This window comes from Lipomyces japonicus, assembly GCF_038497905.1.
Source record: "Lipomyces japonicus strain CBS 7319 unplaced genomic scaffold V1514scaffold_18, whole genome shotgun sequence".
NCBI lineage: Eukaryota > Fungi > Ascomycota > Lipomycetes > Lipomycetales > Lipomycetaceae > Lipomyces > Lipomyces japonicus.
In genome coordinates this window covers 23182-41023 of record NW_027117830.1, presented here as the reverse complement: position 1 = coordinate 41023, position 17842 = coordinate 23182, and the positions used below count along the sequence as shown (strand labels likewise).

At 41.6% G+C, this 17842-nt stretch overlaps 10 protein-coding genes across 10 annotated transcripts; 8 read left to right on the top strand and 2 right to left on the bottom strand.

Annotated features, from left to right (window-relative positions):
- Positions 1–516: 516 nt before the first annotated feature.
- Positions 517–1321, top strand: V1514DRAFT_330491 (Tim10/DDP family zinc finger-domain-containing protein). Its single transcript, XM_066927505.1, has 3 exons — positions 517–730; positions 788–859; positions 921–1321. The coding sequence occupies exons 1-3, from the start codon at positions 608–610 to the stop codon at positions 1020–1022; spliced, it is 297 nt and encodes a 98-aa protein (XP_066783469.1). The 5' UTR covers positions 517–607; the 3' UTR covers positions 1023–1321.
- On the top strand, positions 1230–2638 carry V1514DRAFT_53598 (WD40-repeat-containing domain protein). The gene is made up of 2 exons (XM_066930052.1): positions 1230–1663; positions 1726–2638. Exons 1-2 carry the CDS (start codon positions 1348–1350, stop codon positions 2610–2612), a joined length of 1203 nt encoding a protein of 400 aa, XP_066783468.1. The 5' UTR covers positions 1230–1347; the 3' UTR covers positions 2613–2638.
- Positions 2587–4100, bottom strand: V1514DRAFT_330485 (mRNA capping enzyme, catalytic domain-containing protein). Its single transcript, XM_066927504.1, has 2 exons — positions 3780–4100; positions 2587–3709 (listed from the first exon to the last, which is right to left on the bottom strand). Exons 1-2 carry the CDS (start codon positions 3947–3949, stop codon positions 2665–2667), a joined length of 1215 nt encoding a protein of 404 aa, XP_066783467.1. The 5' UTR covers positions 3950–4100; the 3' UTR covers positions 2587–2664.
- V1514DRAFT_330483 (coiled-coil domain-containing protein 55-domain containing protein) lies at positions 4022–5332 on the top strand. Its single transcript, XM_066927503.1, has 3 exons — positions 4022–4684; positions 4754–4952; positions 4999–5332. Exons 1-3 carry the CDS (start codon positions 4247–4249, stop codon positions 5178–5180), a joined length of 819 nt encoding a protein of 272 aa, XP_066783466.1. The 5' UTR covers positions 4022–4246; the 3' UTR covers positions 5181–5332.
- Positions 5333–5397: 65 nt separating this feature from the next.
- On the top strand, positions 5398–7780 carry V1514DRAFT_306494 (lung seven transmembrane receptor-domain-containing protein). Its single transcript, XM_066925677.1, has 3 exons — positions 5398–5677; positions 5774–5858; positions 5920–7780. Exons 1-3 carry the CDS (start codon positions 5528–5530, stop codon positions 7485–7487), a joined length of 1803 nt encoding a protein of 600 aa, XP_066783465.1. The 5' UTR covers positions 5398–5527; the 3' UTR covers positions 7488–7780.
- V1514DRAFT_53816 (acyl-CoA N-acyltransferase) lies at positions 7364–9341 on the bottom strand. The gene is made up of 3 exons (XM_066930054.1): positions 9070–9341; positions 8895–9001; positions 7364–8831 (listed from the first exon to the last, which is right to left on the bottom strand). Exons 1-3 carry the CDS (start codon positions 9137–9139, stop codon positions 7596–7598), a joined length of 1413 nt encoding a protein of 470 aa, XP_066783464.1. The 5' UTR covers positions 9140–9341; the 3' UTR covers positions 7364–7595.
- V1514DRAFT_330473 (ubiquitin-conjugating enzyme/RWD-like protein) lies at positions 9144–10590 on the top strand. The gene is made up of 6 exons (XM_066927502.1): positions 9144–9602; positions 9717–9723; positions 9800–9887; positions 9971–10123; positions 10182–10228; positions 10297–10590. Exons 1-6 carry the CDS (start codon positions 9426–9428, stop codon positions 10488–10490), a joined length of 666 nt encoding a protein of 221 aa, XP_066783463.1. The 5' UTR covers positions 9144–9425; the 3' UTR covers positions 10491–10590.
- V1514DRAFT_306486 (P-loop containing nucleoside triphosphate hydrolase protein) lies at positions 10591–12433 on the top strand. The gene is made up of 4 exons (XM_066925676.1): positions 10591–10783; positions 10836–10901; positions 10981–10990; positions 11042–12433. Exons 1-4 carry the CDS (start codon positions 10781–10783, stop codon positions 12292–12294), a joined length of 1332 nt encoding a protein of 443 aa, XP_066783462.1. The 5' UTR covers positions 10591–10780; the 3' UTR covers positions 12295–12433.
- Positions 12434–12657: 224 nt separating this feature from the next.
- Positions 12658–14518, top strand: V1514DRAFT_293429 (major facilitator superfamily domain-containing protein). The gene is made up of 2 exons (XM_066925370.1): positions 12658–13140; positions 13199–14518. Exons 1-2 carry the CDS (start codon positions 12818–12820, stop codon positions 14385–14387), a joined length of 1512 nt encoding a protein of 503 aa, XP_066783461.1. The 5' UTR covers positions 12658–12817; the 3' UTR covers positions 14388–14518.
- A 46-nt stretch (positions 14519–14564) lies between these two features.
- V1514DRAFT_330465 (uncharacterized protein) lies at positions 14565–15614 on the top strand. Its single transcript, XM_066927501.1, has one exon. It carries the CDS (start codon positions 14599–14601, stop codon positions 15577–15579), a length of 981 nt encoding a protein of 326 aa, XP_066783460.1. The 5' UTR covers positions 14565–14598; the 3' UTR covers positions 15580–15614.
- The last annotated feature ends 2228 nt before the right edge of the window (positions 15615–17842 follow it).

Sequence of the window (17842 nt, the reverse complement as noted above, 5' to 3'; positions counted from 1 at the left end):
AACCAAAAGCAGTTCAAATTCGGCATCTGGTTATGCCGTTGCTGTTGTCGTAGGCAGACCAAAATGGGCAGGAAGCCCTAACCCATTCTAGCTTGTGGAGTCACCTTTAACAACTTTATTTGAGGCTAAATACTATACAAACAATAAACGAAAAAAAGCAAAAATGCCAAAATGCAAAAATGCAAAAATGCAAAACACGGATTTTTTTTATTTCTGAAACATAACAAATATGTAATACAATCAATCAAGCAATTGTACAGTTGATATTATTTTGTTGCGTGTTGTTCGTGCCAGAAAATTCCTGCCCTGCAGTACGCACCTCCAGTGCAGAAGTTGATGCTTTGTCTATATAGTGACCATAACTATCATATAACCGGATAGCGACATTGTAACCATTTAAAACAGTCAATAATTGATGCGTTTACTTGGTTTTGTCTATAGTCAGGTCGCTGTGTAGTTAAAGGATAGACCATAACCACATACCTGCCCGAAAAGTCACCCATGCTCTCTTAGATGACAGTAATGGCTCTTTGCAATAAAGCAAAAAAACAATAATCCATGGATCTGTTGAACGGCAATCTAAAACTAACCTCAATACACTGTTACAATGGCATTCTGGAACAAGACCAGCCCGGAAAGCACAGCTGAACCTGTTTCGGCTGCTGCTGAAGAGATCAAGGCGAAAATTAAAAGTGGGATCGCCATGGCCAACGCCAGTGAGCTCATCAACGTATCTATCTACCCGGATCATAAGTGCCATGGCCGTGCTTTGCTAATTGTGATTTAGAAAATAACTGACAATTGTTATGACAAATGCATCGGAAGTAATCCTGAACCATCACTGACTAATAGCAATCAGGTATGAAATTTTGGCAACCACTCGTTCTTACCATGCATTACCTCTAACCTACCCTGCCTAGCAATGCTTGCAAAAATGTTCGGAAAAATATCTGCAAGCTTGGAATATTATTTCCAGAGAGTTTGTTAGCAGAGCCGAAAAAGAATCTCGGCAAAACCAGTGATCAAAAAGTCTTATCATTGTTAGACGAAGGTATTCGGCCCACAATAGGCCCTGAATCTACAGCCTATATTGTTCCCACCGATTTTTTTTTTGTCTCCAGTTAAAATCAAACATTGTACATACCTATAATCCATAGAACAGATATATAATACATCTTTTTATTGTAATTTTATAAAAAAAAATAGTAGAAAATTTAATAAAACAATGCGCAGGAATGGCAAAATTCTTGTCATCAATGGTCATCAAATACTAAAAGCTGCGGCTATTTCAATGTGGTTGGGAACAATCATCATCGTGAACTCATCATTTCCCACAATTTTTGTTCAATGTCACCGGCCTCAGTTTCCGTGCCTGTTTATTCTGTTGATCCCACATTTCACGACGCGATCGATTTATTAAAATCTCGTCGTTCACAAAAAGAATCATTTTGGGTTGCCGGATCTAACCGGGATGTGTCGCGTCATGGTTTGGTTGACGTTTACCGATCCGGAAATGACGTGAATTTACGTGGCCAGGATGGTTTCGAAATCGCATCTATTGATTCATCAATTTTTTTGAATGGCTTTCGTATTCGAAACAGTCACGTAAGTTCTAATTGGGCCGTCATTAAAGCTCCACAGGTCAGCATCAACACTGGTACACGTATGAAGCAATGCTCGCGGGACTTTTTTTTTTTCGGATTTCCATTCTGATTTAAATTTTAGCTATCGAAGCATTTGACATATCTCCACAGGGAAGTCTGTATGTAGTCGGCAACTCATCCGGTCAAATCAGCGTTCATTCTGTATCGGGCGGTGCTCTTTCTCGAGCATTGGAAGGCCATTTAACCTATGTTAGTGCGGTTAAGTTTTTTTCAAGCGGCCAAGTAATACTCAGTGCAGGAGGTGACATGCAAATTAAGCTATGGAGCGTTATTGACGGATCAAATCCTCGCACGTTTACAGGTCACGTCCGGCCAATTACGTCTTTGGCCTTGATTGGCAAAGGCAGGAATTTTTTGTCATCCTCATTAGATGGCACGATAAAGCTTTGGGAGTGCGGATCTGGGGAGTTATTACGTTCGATTGCGCATCCCAATTCCGAGTCATTAAAATTAGAAGCTACTGCCGTGGCAGTTGGGAGTCGAGTAGATGGCATCAAACACGATGCAGGCGAATTGGAATTTGAAGTTGAAGACAAGCTAGCAGTTGCTGGCTACAGTAATGGAGACTTGTTAGTGTTTAACTTAGCAGGTGATCCTCACCCTGTTGTTATTTCTGGTTCAGATGTTGCGGTCAATTCGTTGGAAGTGATTGATGGCAAAATATATGCTGCCAAGGGCAAGACTGTTGACGTGTATGATTTAAAATCTCTCAATGTTGTCATCAAGTCTCTTTATTTTTCTTCCATCGTTACAGATATCACGGCGAAGGATGACGTGGTCGCATTTGCAACCGAGGTTGGCACGCCAGTGATTATAAATGGTGAAAATCCACCCATGTATGGCACAGGATTTGGTGTTTTGCCAGTGATTGGGGCAAAAATTGGACAAGACCACAGTGTTTACTTTGCCGGAGATGACCATATAAAGATATTCAGAAACATATATTGATACATATTAAAAATAATGAATAATAATAATAATAATTTTACAATCGCAAATTTCAATCACCCGGTACTTTCCGTTTCTGGCCCGTCCTGTCGTGTGGTTCGCCGTGGTCTTCAGTTTGCCTGCGCTCCGGTCCTCTATGACTGGCGCGTTTTGCTTCTTGCTCCCTGGCCCTTTGCTTCCACGATTCCCTAATGTTTTGGTTTGCGTTTAATAATTCCTCCTTGGTAACACTATCCTTGACGGATTGAATAATGCTCTCGACCACGGAAACATGATTTGCATTCGGCTTATCGTCTCTAAATCGTAAATATCTCCATGCGTTCTTGTCTTGATCAAGAACGCACTCTACCACTCTTTCGTCTAAAGGTTCATCCAATGCTTTTAAGTTTTCCCATTCTTCTGGTTCCAAGAACAATTCACCAAACGGCTTGTAAACATCGCTGCCACACCAAACCGATAGAAGAGACGTTGGCTGTGCATCGTAGTTGATGTACGATTCCTCATCATCCTCATACATCGGGAACCGAAGCGATAACTTGAAATCAATCGAATTCTCTTCGGCCGGTTTCCATTTCAAAATGTTCCGGTCCGTTCCGAATATATACGGCGTCAACCGTGACGTAAATATTAAGCCATCGTTGCCGTGCTTCAAGTTCGGAATGATCTCATTCCACAGTTTTGGCAGCGCGTATGAAAACTCCATGTCCTTAAAATCAATTAAAAAGGGGAAATACTCTTCAATTTCTTCAGGGAAGGTCTTGCATAAATGTTCATATGGCTTGTACACTAGTTCTCTAAAATATCCCAGCCGCTTGTCAAGCGTCCGCTCGGTAAGTAGTTTGCCATCAATCACAAGTGAATCAAACACTAAATATTTCATCACCGTCTTTCCATCATCCTCCGTATCCAGTACAAGTTCGCCATCGACCAAGCAATCCGTGTGGAATTTTCGCATGTCGCCAGCCAATGGGAAATGAAGACCTTGAACGTAGTAGTAATCGTTCTTGCGGTCAATTAAATAAGTGGCTTCCGCATCTCCGGTCGTTGTGAGATACATTAGGCATCTGATTCCATCAGATTTTTCACACACGAAGTAACTAAGGTTGGCAAAGCAGCAAGGGTCAGCTCAAGCTCAGCCACGTATTATCGTTTGTTGTTGACACTTACTCATCCTTCTCCAAGTTATTTGCTATGTGATCTTTCACAAACGATACCGGCTGAGAACCAGGAAATTCAATCGAAGATCTCTTTAGCAGCCGGGCAATTTCTCGCCGGAGTCCCTGAACATGAGGTGGTGGTGCTTTGACGCCTGGTATCGTGGGCACGGAACCAGCCATGCTTGCCAGTTACAAACACGCTTTCAGGTGTACTCGTGTAGTGCTGGCAATTATCCAATCCAACTTTATATTTATTATTTATTTATTTATTTTCTGATGAATTTCAAGCCAAATCTGGGATTTCAATTTTTGACCAGTTGAGCTAGGGCAGAGTGCTGCTTCTGTTAACTAACCATGTATATAACCTTCTTGTTTTTAAAGTTCGTCGAGATGAGCGCCGCCGATGAGATGGACTGCGGGCGACTTAAATTGTTCAGCTGCTAACAAAACACTTGGAATTCAACTGATGGTAACGGCATGTCTCAATTTGGTGGGCTGAAGATCCAAGCCAAGAAAGGAGAGAAATTTGGAGGACTCAAGATTCAAAAAAAGCCTGAAAAAGGGTTGTCCAACGCAAATGCTGGCAAGTCAATCTTTGGCGATGATCCATTAGAACACGACGACGACGACGACGAGCAAGAAGACAATAAACTTAAACGTGCGGAAGAATTCAAGGACCAAAAAAAACTGAGAGCTCCAAACCGAACACTTGTCACCAATTTAGATCGGTCGTCTTTACAGGCCCGGCTGGCAGTGAATGCCGATCTGGTTGCGCAAAGCATACGGAATTCAGAAATTACGGCAAACTACGAAACGCAAGATACTTCTTTGTATGCATATGACGAAGTTTACGATACCATGAAAGCTGCTGAGAGAACAGTTCGGGCAGAATTACAGAAGGACGCAGATGGAAAGGTATGAAGAGTCGTGGAAGCCTAAACATGAACCAAAAAAAAAAAGAGAGAACTGACATTACTTGTTTAGTCTAAATATCAAAAAAGTCTTCAAGAATCATTAAAACGTCGGAATGAGGACAGGATGATTGCTCGAGACGTATTAAACAAGCGTGACCGAGAAGACGAAGGCGACGAATTTGCCGACAAGGAAGTTTTTGTCACATCAGCATATAAAAAGCAAAAAGCTGAAGTTGAACAATTAAAAGCAAAGCAAAAAGCCAAAGAAGGTATGCAGGCACGGCTTGGCTTGAGTTGATGCTAACGTCTAACTAGAAGAGGAAAAGAAAAAAGATAAAAAGCGACAGGGACTGTCCACCATTTACCACAAAGTGCTGTCACAGGCAGAAGACACGCATCAAGCAGCAGTTCGTGCAGCAGCTATTGCGGCAGCAGATGCTGCTAGTATTTCACTGAAGCCCGCCAAAAAGGAGACAACTGACGAAGCTGCAAAATAGAGTAGTATGCAACATTGTTTCAAACAACAATATATGAACCCCGATCACGACTGTGACTGCAAGCCAATATGTACAATATCTTAAATTGTGATTAGACAATCAAAAAAAATAAAATGAAGTAAATAGTGATAAGTTGGTTTACTTCAATTCGATATTGTGTAAACGTCAGCCGGCTTTCGCCGCACCCCTTTGAGAGACGTCGCGCTGTTCTGTAGATAAACGAGGTTAACAGGCCTGTTGATTTACAGTAGTGACCTGGTCTTTTGCACTTCGCAAGCAGTATCGCCCATAGTAGTGGCAATAAGAATTGCAACATTTTATTTTTTTGTGCCAGATCAAGTACAATCATGTTTGGACCGCCGCCTGGCCGTATCTCAGGGCACCGGATCCTGGGGAACAAAAAAACAGCGACGCAACGTCGAACATTGAGCATCTCATACATTATTATTTTGTGTGTGCTGTTTGCTTGCAGTGTCAGTGCAAATGAAGCATTTATTGTAAATAACTATATATTTATTTCTTTATTTATTACAATCAAGACCTGGATCATTTGGTATTTGGAGACTTAACAGAGCTAACTGAATATTCAACAGGCAGACAATGCCGATCTAAGACAGCAATGCAGTGGCATGTACAGTCGAAAAGAATGGGGCGGTAATATTGATCCATACATAAAAAGTGAGGATTTGCAGTTCAGTGTTGCATTAAGTAAAGAGTGAAGAAGCTAATTCCGAGGTAGTTGCTCTCGATCGATTAGACAATACAACAACAGAAAGTGCAATCGTCAGTCTGGTCGTCTTTGAATGGTCTGATATAGATCGGATTGGTATCGATTATGTGGATGCCCCCAGCGGCAAACAGTATGTTTGTGATGACAATGCCGTGAACAACAAACTCTGCGACTCTGATCAACTCGGCCAATTTCTGTTAAGTGGTTCTGATAACGGCACGATTGCTTCCGTATTTACAAAAGCTGTAAATTTAAATACCGATGATTTGGATTCAGTCATATACGAGGTTAAAAGAACCGGGTTTTATTGTGTGGGATCATATGCGCTAAGTGCCGAGGGCTACACCGGCATTGTCACTTTCCAGAATGCGTTCGGCAATCTTCCTGCTTCTCAGATTGCCAAGCTGCCATTTTACGGAGGCATCGCTATTGCGTATGCCGTGGTGCTGGCATTTTGGATGTTTCTTTATGTGCAATACAGAGGAGACATTTTGGCAGTTCAGAACTACATCACGGCTTGCGCAACTTTCTTGACCATTGAGATGATTGTGGTCTGGGGATATTATGACCTTGTTAACGCAAACGGGCACACATTATTTTCTAGATTTTACATGGTTTTTGTTGCGATACTCAATGCCTTCAGAAACGCGTTCACATTCTTCCTTTTGTTAATCGTTTGCCTTGGATATGGCGTCGTCAAGCCAACTCTGGGGCCGACCATGCTAAAATGCAGAATCTTGGCCGGTCTTCATTTTGTTTTTGGCGTGGTGTATGTCATTTCGTCGTTTGTGGTCACGCCGGATTCTGCTGGGCCTCTGATTCTGCTAGTGATCCTTCCCCTGGCCGGTACCATGACTGCATTTTATGTTTGGATTCTTTCGTCCCTGACGGCAACTATAAAAGATCTTACTGATCGCAAGCAAACCGTGAAAGCGTTGATGTATCGTCGCCTGTGGCGATTATTATTTGCTAGCATTCTCATCATCTTTGGGTTTTTTTTCGTTAATTCACTCATATTTGCTGATCGAAATACTCCCAACTTTGTTCCTCGGCATTGGAAATCACGATGGTTTATTCTTGATGGCTGGTTAAACATTGTATACTTTGTTGATTTTACGATTATTGCCTTTTTATGGCGACCGACTGCTAATAATCGACGGTTTGCAATGTCAGACGAACTGTCTCAGGAAGAACCAGAAGGTTATGAGATTGCAAGCTTAGCTGGATCTTTGGATGAAGAAGATCGGATCGGATCAAGCTATGATGATGTCAACAGGAGTGCCAACAGCAATCCGTACGGCGCAGATGATGATAATGATTCCCTGGCTGGATCTTTGCATCATGGCATATCAAACCCTTATGGAAATGCTAGGGCAGCGGTTGAAACAGCTGCTTATAATGCCGGCGTGGACACTTCAAAATTAACTGAGGAACAGGAATCGGAAACCATGTTTGAAGCGCCGGATGATTATGAGCATTGGTCGGAGGACGATGATGATAGCAGCAATGATGGAGAGGCGTCGTTTGTACCAGATACTACGGTCCCAAAGAAAAAGGAACCAGGCAAGGATGATTAAGGCATTGATTGACGAGGATTTATTTTTTTTTAGAAACCAAGGCAATTGTTTTGCAAGTATAATCAATACAAAATATAACTTTGTTTACGTGAGTCTATCATTAAGCAACTAAATTTTGGACCTTTTTGATTCATGACCACCACCACCACTATCTATCCCAAACTCAACTTGCTTTCCCTCCCGTTTGCCCTTAGATTTTGCGTCTTGCTCGTCCGGACTTGCCGCGCCACCAAGAAGCCGATAATAATCTCCTTCCACAGTGCGATACGTGTTTGCCAGCATTTCGATACAGGATAACTTGTCAACATCTTTTAATGCTTCCTTGTTTTGTTTAAAAATTCGTTGCTTCACCATCAGCCTATAATTCTTATACGCGCGGGCATTCTTTTTACTAATCTTTCTTAAAAGTGCCATTTCCACCACTCTTTGAAACTGCCGCGGCACGATCTTAGTTTTGGCTTGATATCGGCTTAAAAATTCTTTTTGTAAGGGCAGGCTATTGAAACCTGGGTCGTCAAAAATTCCCAAATTGTCAAGCCTCTCCAAGTCAGCCCTGTCCCTCATGTCATCAAACGCAACGTTTGGATCTTCCACAGTAACTTCCTTGACTAACGGATTATTATAAAACTCATTCATTAATGAATTATATAACCGAGTGCCCAACTTGCGACCTTGATATGGGGGCAAGATTAAAAATTGTGAAATCCTCTTGCGTTGGTAAACATCAAATTCAGCAGAATCTTGTAATGATAATACCGAGTCATGAATTTCTGCCGATTTGTACCAGAAATATGAGTACACGGTAGAAAATCCAACAAAATTATATTGGCTTTCAGTTTTCTCAAACAGCGTATAAACCTGCCACCGGTCGTCTGCCAGATCAATATACGATCCTCCGTCAATAAACAAAAGTACAAAAATCTCTGCCCGGCTAACCAATTCCTTCACTGCGGCATCAGTCAAGCTGCCACGCCATACCTCATAATTGGCACCATATTGAGAAAAAGAATCAACCAAGTCGCCACCAGGATTGAAACTTGTCTCGGCAGCTTGCAACGCGTCGGTCCATTTAGATTGATCGGTAAACACGTCTTGGGAAAGATATTTTTTAAGGATGGTGTAAGGATCGTCATTATTTGGAGTTTCATTTTTTGATTGTGCAGGCTCATTTTTTTGTTCGTCATTGATTTCGTCTTCCACATCTTCCCATTCTTCATCAGCTGCTTCTGTAACGTTTTTGTTTTTGTTGTCTTCAATTATTGTGGCAATGTCAGCTACATCCTTGAGTTTCTCCGTGTATGAAACGTTCAAGTACGGGATCAGGTTTGTGGCGCCAAAGTCAAGCTAAAATCACAAAAACTGTTAAACGAGCCAATTCATGAAACATGTTGATTCCCACCCGCATACCTGAATTTTTAAATCTTTATATCCATATAATGTTTCTGAATCGCCAAAAATTGAATACGTAAATTGAGCTTTAAATCTTGATCCAACAAGTTCGTTGTTAGATCGAACTGCATGAGTTTCAAAAAAAAAAATGTAAGTGATCCAAATGTTTGAAATTAAAAATAAATGTGCCTACCAAGAGATAATTCAAGGGCATCATTAGATGAAGCAATCCAATCTTCTGATCGAATATCTACCGACGTCATGGCCCTCAAATTTTAAATACTAATGTCGAACAGCAGCCGGATGAGCGAGAGTTGAAAACGCGTTCGTCCGTGGACGCGTTCGTGCTCCCGGGAATGCAAATCACCAAAATATCGCGACTTGACCGGTTGTGCCTTTAGTGTTAACTTTGCAATTTTTTGCACGGGTAAACAAATCACGTGGTTTAATTGAGATATTTAAGGTCTTCAATTATTTAATTATTTAATTATTTAATTATATATATATTATTGTTCTTTCATTTTTTTGTTTTTGGTGCGCTCAAACGACATGTCTCGTGCTCGACGGATCGCCAAAGAATTACAAGACGTGCGCGGGGACCCGCAATCAGGAATTCGTCTGGAAACCATAACCGAGTCAGATATTTCTCGATTAAAAGGATATTTTGATGGTCCATCGGGTACGCCTTATGAAGGAGGTCATTACCAGGTTGACATTGAAATACCGGTATGTCAATTTTTTTAAAAAAGGAAAAAAAAAAGAAGTTTGGCTGGCTATATTATATTCCTTAAAAGGTGGAAATTTCGGGGGGTCGGGGGGATGGCTAATTTTGATTTATAGAATGAATGTGAGCCAGATAGGAATGAAATATTGCTAAACGTTTAATGTTGTTAATATGGGGTTCCCTCTTTTCGTTTTTCCAGATCCTTTTAAGCCTCCAAAAATGAAGTTTGACACTAAAGTGTATCACCCAAACGTGTCGTCCCAGACTGGCGCAATCTGTCTTGACATGTAAGGATGGTCCCTGGCAAAAACAAAAAACAAAATCAAACAGGAAAAAAAAACTAGATCATACTAATGTAATATTAAAATAGTCTTAAGGATACCTGGTCACCGGTGTTAACTCTCAAGTCGTCATTAATCTCACTGCAGTCATTGTTAACCAGTCCCGAACCTACGAACCCACAGGACGCCGAGGTGGCTAGGCAATATATTAATGACAAGGAAGGATTCGATAACACTGCAAGGTAAACACGGTTCATTTTTTTTTTAATGAAATGTGCAATCCTAACCAGCAAAATACAGATATTGGGCTCGAGTTTATGCCGGCGCAGGCACACAGCTGCAAGAGCGTGAGTCGATTGCCCCTCCCATTTTTTTTTGTTTAAAGCTAATGAGAACCTCGGGACTATTTTAAAAGCATCACAACCAAAAGAATCGGACGTGTTTGAATTGTACGGCATAGACCGTGAATCAGTCAAGGCATTTGAAAACATGGGGTTTGAGCAGGATAGGGTTATCCAGGTGATGAGAAGGATTGGCATCAAAAAGATCGGCCACGGCTCCTCTGAAGGCACAGAGAATAGAATCTTGGAAGAGCTACTAAAACAGTAAATCTGGTTAATAGCCAAATGCAAATGTATAAGTAAAAAAAAAAAAAAAAACGAATAATCATTTTGCTGTTGTCCAAGATTTGTGCATATTTGCGCAAGTGTTTGATCATTTATATGGTTCCTCAACACTCCACGCCAATTGCTTTCTGATATTGCTTTGTAAGGTCCATTACAGCAATCCAAGCTCGCTGTCCGATTGTGAATTCATCAAATCATTATATTTTGATTTTGCGACGTTGCAGATCTATAAACAGTTCTGATTGAAATTTTGTAATACAAGCTTAGCAGAAAATGGTATGTTGATATAAAAGATGATTTCCACACGGCTGAGCTGACGGTCATGCAGGGTCAAGGTCAATCAGGATTGCCACCGGGGCTACCTGACGGTGACAAAGACAAGGGCAAAGATAAGGTATGTTGAGGGAGTGTAACTTTGAAATTTAGATTTAAATCTGACTCTTTTTTTTTTTTTTTTTTTTTTTTTTTTGCAGAAACAGGAGAGTGAGTTTTGATGCTTGATCCTGGTTAAGTTCCTGAATATTAACAATGCAGAACCCAAGTACGAACCACCACCATCCACGCGTATAGGCAAGAAGAAACGCAAAGGCCCGGATAGCGCGACCAAGATTCCCAACGTGTACCCGACAACTCGATGCAAATTAAAATTATTAAAACTGGATCGAATTAAGGATTACCTTTTACTTGAGGAAGAATTTGTGCAGAATCAAGAGCGACTTAAGCCGACTGATCAAAAAGTGGCAGAAGAGCGAGGACGGGTTGATGATATGCGCGGAACTCCGATGAGCGTGGGTTCGATGGAAGAAATCGTAGATGATGATCATGCGATTGTTTCATCATCCACCGGACCTGAGTATTATGTTTCAATCATGAGTTTTGTTGACAAGGATCTTTTAGAGCCTGGTTGTTCTGTTTTGTTGCATCACAAGGGCGTCAATGTTGTCGGAGTTTTGCAAGACGATACGGACCCCATGATATCAGTAATGAAACTCGACAAGGCTCCCACAGAGTCATATGCCGATATCGGTGGTCTTGAATCGCAAATTCAGGAAATTAAGGAGGCTGTTGAGTTACCTCTCACTCACCCCGAGTTGTACGAAGAGATGGGTATCAAGCCTCCGAAAGGTGTCATTCTTTACGGCGCCCCTGGTACTGGAAAGACTCTTCTTGCTAAGGCAGTTGCGAACCAAACCAGTGCTACATTTTTACGTATTGTTGGCAGTGAACTTATTCAGAAGTATCTTGGTGATGGACCTCGACTTTGTCGTCAAATTTTTCAAGTAGCAGCTGATAACGCGCCATCAATTGTTTTCATTGATGAAATCGATGCGATTGGTACCAAGCGCTATGATTCAACTTCAGGAGGCGAACGCGAAATTCAACGCACCATGTTGGAGTTGCTCAACCAGCTGGACGGTTTTGACGACCGTGGCGACGTGAAGGTGATCATGGCGACGAACAAGATCGAGTCACTTGATCCTGCCTTGATCCGGCCGGGCCGTATTGATAGAAAGATTTTGTTTGAGAACCCTGACGAAAATACGAAACGCAAGATCTTTCAGATTCACACTGGCAAAATGTCTCTTGGTGCCGATGTTGATCTGGAGGAGTTTGTTGGTTCGAAGGATGACCTATCTGGTGCGGACATTAAGGCCATCTGCACTGAGGCAGGCCTGTTGGCGCTGAGAGAGCGAAGAATGAAAGTAACGGCTCCGGACTTCAGAAGTGCTCGGGACCGTGTCATGAAGAACAAGGTTGAAGAAAGCTTGGAAGGTTTGTACTTGTGAGCACTTACAGCGAAGCATTTGATTATGTCATGGATAAATAAGCACAGGAACGGTTGAAGAAATCTTGAGAAATTTAAACTCTAATCCGAATGACTGGACATGGCAAGATATCAAATACAATACATAATATTTTAACTATTTATTTTTAATTCCAAAAGCATTTAAAAAATTAAAATCATGAAAGAGGTTGTGCCATTTTGATAATCACTGGCGGCTGTCCGTTGTGCTCTTTTGCCTTAACCGTACGTTATTGTTTATAGTCACATAAAACTGACGCTATAAATTAGCGCGGAAATGCGAGCCCGCCGATATCGGTCTTGCCTCTAATTTTTTTATTTTCCCTTTTTTTTTTTTTTTTTCGATAAGCTCCGCATTAACCAAAGCAAAACATCTATCCTGTATATTATTATTTATAGAGTCATATATATCCAATAAATTACATTTTACTGGCTGTCAAGACTTTGTTTTCGTATGGCGTTAGAAGTAGTCCGGTATTTGATAACCTCTATAACCCGCAGAAGCCATGTCAACGCACGACGCAACTGAGAAAACATTAAACAACGATGTCTCCGGTTCGTTGGACAACAATACACAAAATTCGTTGGAAAACACGAAAGATATAGATCCTAATACATTTTTGGTTACATTTGAAGGTGATGACGACCCGTTATGTCCGCTCAACTGGTCATTTGGAATGCGTGCATTTACTACCATGATGTTCGCATGCTGCACTTTCGGCCCACAATTTTCATCTTCCGTGTTTGGCCCGACTGTGCAAGAGATTAGCCAGTTGTATAAGGTGTCTCATGAAGTAGCAACTCTTGGTGTTTCCTTGTTTTTGATAGGGTAAAATTTGCATTCACCATTCACGTCTTGTTTTTTTTTAGTGTCTAACTTGTTTCAGGGTCGGGTTTGGTCCTATGATTTTTGCTCCCTTATCAGAAGTTTATGGCCGGAAGGTTGGTTGCTTGATTCCATTTTTCATATCAGGGCTATTTGCAATTGGCGCTGGTACGGCCAGCAATATTCAGACCGTTATTATTATGAGATTTTTTCAAGGTTTATTTGGAGGAGCGCCCGTGTCCAACTCCGGCGGCGTGCTCGGGGATTTGTGGAGACCTGAAGCGCGAGGTGTGGCATTGGTTTTTTATGCATTCGTGGTCGCCGGCGGACCGATCATTGCGCCTGTTGTTGGGGCTTCCATGACTGTGACTATCGACAGAACAGGATGGAGATGGGTGCAATATCTGTGTGCGATCTACACTTTTTTTATCACGTTTACTATTGCATTTTTTGTTCCAGAAACATACCACCCGGTTATTCTGCAACGAAAAGCGAAAAGGCTAAGAATGACCACGCAAAACTGGGCATGGCATTCCAGGCATGACGAATGGGATCTCACGTTTAAGGATATACTGTCCAAGCATATTACTCGTCCTTTTCTGATGTTAATGACGCCAATCGTTGCTGCCATGTGTACGTACGGAGCTTTTGCATTCGGCATTCTTTACCTCGGAGTAATCGCTGTTCCTCAAGAATTTCAAGTTGTGAGATCTTGGCCCAAAATTACTTCCACCTTGCCCTCGCTAGGCATGATGCTGGGTGTCTTTATCGGCGGTGGCATGAATATTATTGCCGGCAGAAGGTATGCTCGAATTTTGCGAGCTAATAATGGCAAGGCCGTACCAGAAGCACGCTTGGCTGCAATGAAATTTGGTGCATTCCTTATGCCCATGGGGCTTTTCATATTTGGATGGACTTCCGATCCCAAGTATCCATGGATCGCGCCTGTTATCGGCCTAACTATCATGAACACTGGTTTTTTTACCATTTTCCAGGGATGTCTTAACTATATGGTGGACGCGTTTCTTCGATTTGCCGCGTCGGCCATTGCCGCGACCACGTTTGCGAGGTCATGTTTTGCTGCGGGCTTCCCCTTATTTGGAACGATCATGTTTAACAAGTTGGGTGTTCCATGGGGGGCCAGTCTTGTTGGATTTATTGCTATGGCCATGATTCCCATTCCGTTCATTTTTGATAGGTACGGCGAGACACTCCGAAAACGGAATCCTTATGCTGCTCAGGTTATGTAGTATGGCATTTGATTTTTTTTTGTTTTTTGTTGCCTAGTGTATAAGATGTAATTATATTTTGAACTGTTGTAACTACTGTGTCTAATAACAAGTAACTATTAATTAATTTTAGCTTATTGATGCTGCGTATTAAAGTAAACCACGAAACCGCCGCATTATAACGCGTAAAAATGTCACGAAGTATATCAAGTTACGAGTCATACGATTTAACATGCTAGTGCCACGATTATTGTTTCGAACAAGTAATCGAAATTTATTTCAGCCATGTAAAACCAGCATTGTCAAGCGAAATTTATTATTTGGTCGTGGCCGGTCGTTGAACGATGATGATTTTTTCATATTTCAGGCATCCGACAAATACCGGGTTTCCAGGGAAGCCAAGATCTACTGGCAAGGTCCAAGATGGAGCAAGTTTTTGTTTACCATGAGATTTGTTGGTACTTCTTTAACTCTTTCTTCATTATTTTTTGTTGGATCTAGTTTGATTGTTGAATCAGCAGAGAAATCTCCGTCGTTATCAAACATAATCAACGAATCAAAAGCGCCTGTTACGTTTTCTCTTATCGGCATATCAGGTGCCCTCTTTCTTTTAAAGAGAGGCATACCAGGTCTTACGCCTTACTTGGTAAAATTTGGATATCTCAGGTTGGACGTCATGTCATTATTCAATATCATTCGATCACCGTATTCAAACGCATCGTCTCTCGTGGTCTCGGCATTTTCACATAGAGATTTTCTGCATTTGGCATTTAACGCCTACGCATTATATAACTTGGGCACGTTTATTGAACAATCCTATGGACCACAAGCCATTTTAGCGTTATACTCATCCGGCATATTCTTCGGGCCATTGTTTGGGCTATTGCTGCAACGGGTTCGCTTGCCTACACTGGGTGCATCGGCAGCAGGAATGGCAATGTTTTCGTTTGTCGCAACCGAATGGCCTGCTATTAATGTTCATCCTATCGGACTGCCTGATTTTCAAATGACATTACAAAATGCCATGTATGCTACCGTGGTTTGGACGTTCTTTGGCCTGGGTCGCATGTGGTTTTTGCCAAGATATGCTGGATCGATTGATCATGCTGGTCATTTGGGCGGACTCGTTGGTGGCTGGGTATATGCAAATTATTTAAAAAGACAGAAGCAGTTACGGCAAGCTCAAGCAAAAAAATGGTTTATAGTTTGGTAGACGGAATTTTTTTTTTTTTTTTTTTTTTTTGTTTTATGATTAGATTGAGAAATTAACTGCGAAAAAAGTTGGGTTGAAGTAAAAATGAGTTACAGCATTGTATATAGAGCAGTTTCGTTCAGTTTTATACTTTGTTATTGGCTGGCAATTATTGGCTGGCAATGCTTTCTTTGTGACTCGTTTCATGGGTTCAGCAAGTAAAGTGCAATCGGTAGATGCTGAAATTTACATTACGACATGCCGTGTAAAATTTTATTTGCAACAAGAATACTTTTGTCAAATTTTTTTTTTTTTTTCAAAATGTAACTAACTATATAGTACCTGAAGAAGCAAGAAAATATAATTAATCAAGTAAAATCTGCCGTTTCAAGTGTCATTGGATCTGTAGGCTAGAATATGTAGACACATTACCATGGATCGTTCGTCGTTCTCACCGGACAAACCAGTAGCCACCGTAGTTGGACAAGTAGACCTGGAATTTCCGAGTAGACAGATCCCTTTATGGTAGACAAGATGACCCAAACGAACTAGACCTTTACAGCCTGTGTACCAAGTATCTGTATGCCCTTCTTGTTTTAAAGTAGAAGTCAAGAAGAAAAAAAGCGCAACTGATTGGCTATAATATTTTTTTGACGGAGTCTGAGGCTCGTGAACCGCAGTCAGATCCACGTAACTACTGTAGCGCCGAAGGGACACAAAAGTGCACTTTTGTGTATAAGTTCGGTCCTCCGTAATGGACTTTTGATTCCGCTTCTGGTTCGTTGTACGCTTCTTCTTGTTTTGGCTTCCCTCCAATTTTCAAATTTTCTTGGGTGGACAGGCTGCAGTTCGAGATCAATCTGGTTAAACCGGGTCAACAACGTCTCGACCATCATTGTAAAAAGCTTCCAACCTATCAGTAGGTTCTTTAGTCCCGTTCCACAATTCGGTATGTCGAGTTATGAGATATATTGGTGGAGGTAATTCCGTGTTCCACGCTCCTATAACATGATTATTTGGAGTGGCTAATAGATATGTGTCGTTTTGTCGTGCTTCTACTACTTTGAAGCAAAGCGATTCGCTCGATGATCGGCTATTCTTTTCACCCAAATACCGACTAGATATTTAGGAAATGGCCATTTTCTTTCATTTCGCAATCGACGCGTTCTCTTATTTTCATAGTGTAGTGGGTGGTGTTTAACTTCATTATCCGGGTCAACTTTGATCGTTTCTCCTGAAACGATGTGACCTGAGAACTTCAACTCTTTCAATCCTTAGTGACATTTCTTTGCATTTACTATGGATACTATACCTACATGGTTGCGATGTTCTTCCCAAGTTTTTGAAATTACTAAGATATCATCGACCCCGACCCCTGTCGTGCAGCTGTTGGGAGGTCCATTGTTGCCATGGTATTGAGAAGGGTGCAATGGTCAACATTATCAAAAGCACCTTGGATGTCAATCATTATGGCAGATGTTGTTCCACGATTAGTGTAGATATTATGGACAAGTGGGTGTCTCCCAAATTGTGTGTCTGGGAGCTTATTTCGGGCCAAGTATTGGAGCCTGCTTGTGATGATGCGCTCAATGACCTTGCCCAGGATACTGAGGAGTGTTATTGGTCGATAGGCTTTTGGAGAAGTGTAATCTCTCTTATTGGGTTTCCGAATTACCACAGTGTGACTGGTCTAAACCAAGCTTTTCTGATCTTTACATATTCCTGTCTTTATCTATCTTAGGCTCTTTAAAATTGGAAGAAATTTATAACTTTATCATTATGAAGGAAGGCAATACACTCCCTCATAACGTGGTACCCACAGAAAACCAGGCGGGCGGGCCTGATGGAGACCTACCACGACGGACCAAACACAACACCCAACGGCATTCACTTTTCAATTTGACCGCGCTATCAACACGCAAGCTCTCCCTAATACTACATAGGCGGAATTTGCAGACTTCATTCCTGATGTCACATTCGAAGAATGTGATGCCGTACCTGAATCCTACCCGCGCCCTCCGAAACGACGCCCTGGAGTCTCTGCTGATGCAACTGGCCAGAACAAATTCATCCAGGACATCTTGACGCAACTTACGGCATTCACGGAGAGTCATGCGATTCTCAAATCCAGCCATGAAACACTTACCACTGAGGTGCAGCAACTGGGTCAGAGAATGACACTCTCAAACAACGGCTCCCTAATCTCAACGACTCATCCAATACAACCGCCAACATCAAAGCACTCCAACGCAACTTTTCGAGCCTTCAAGCTACCATCGACAGT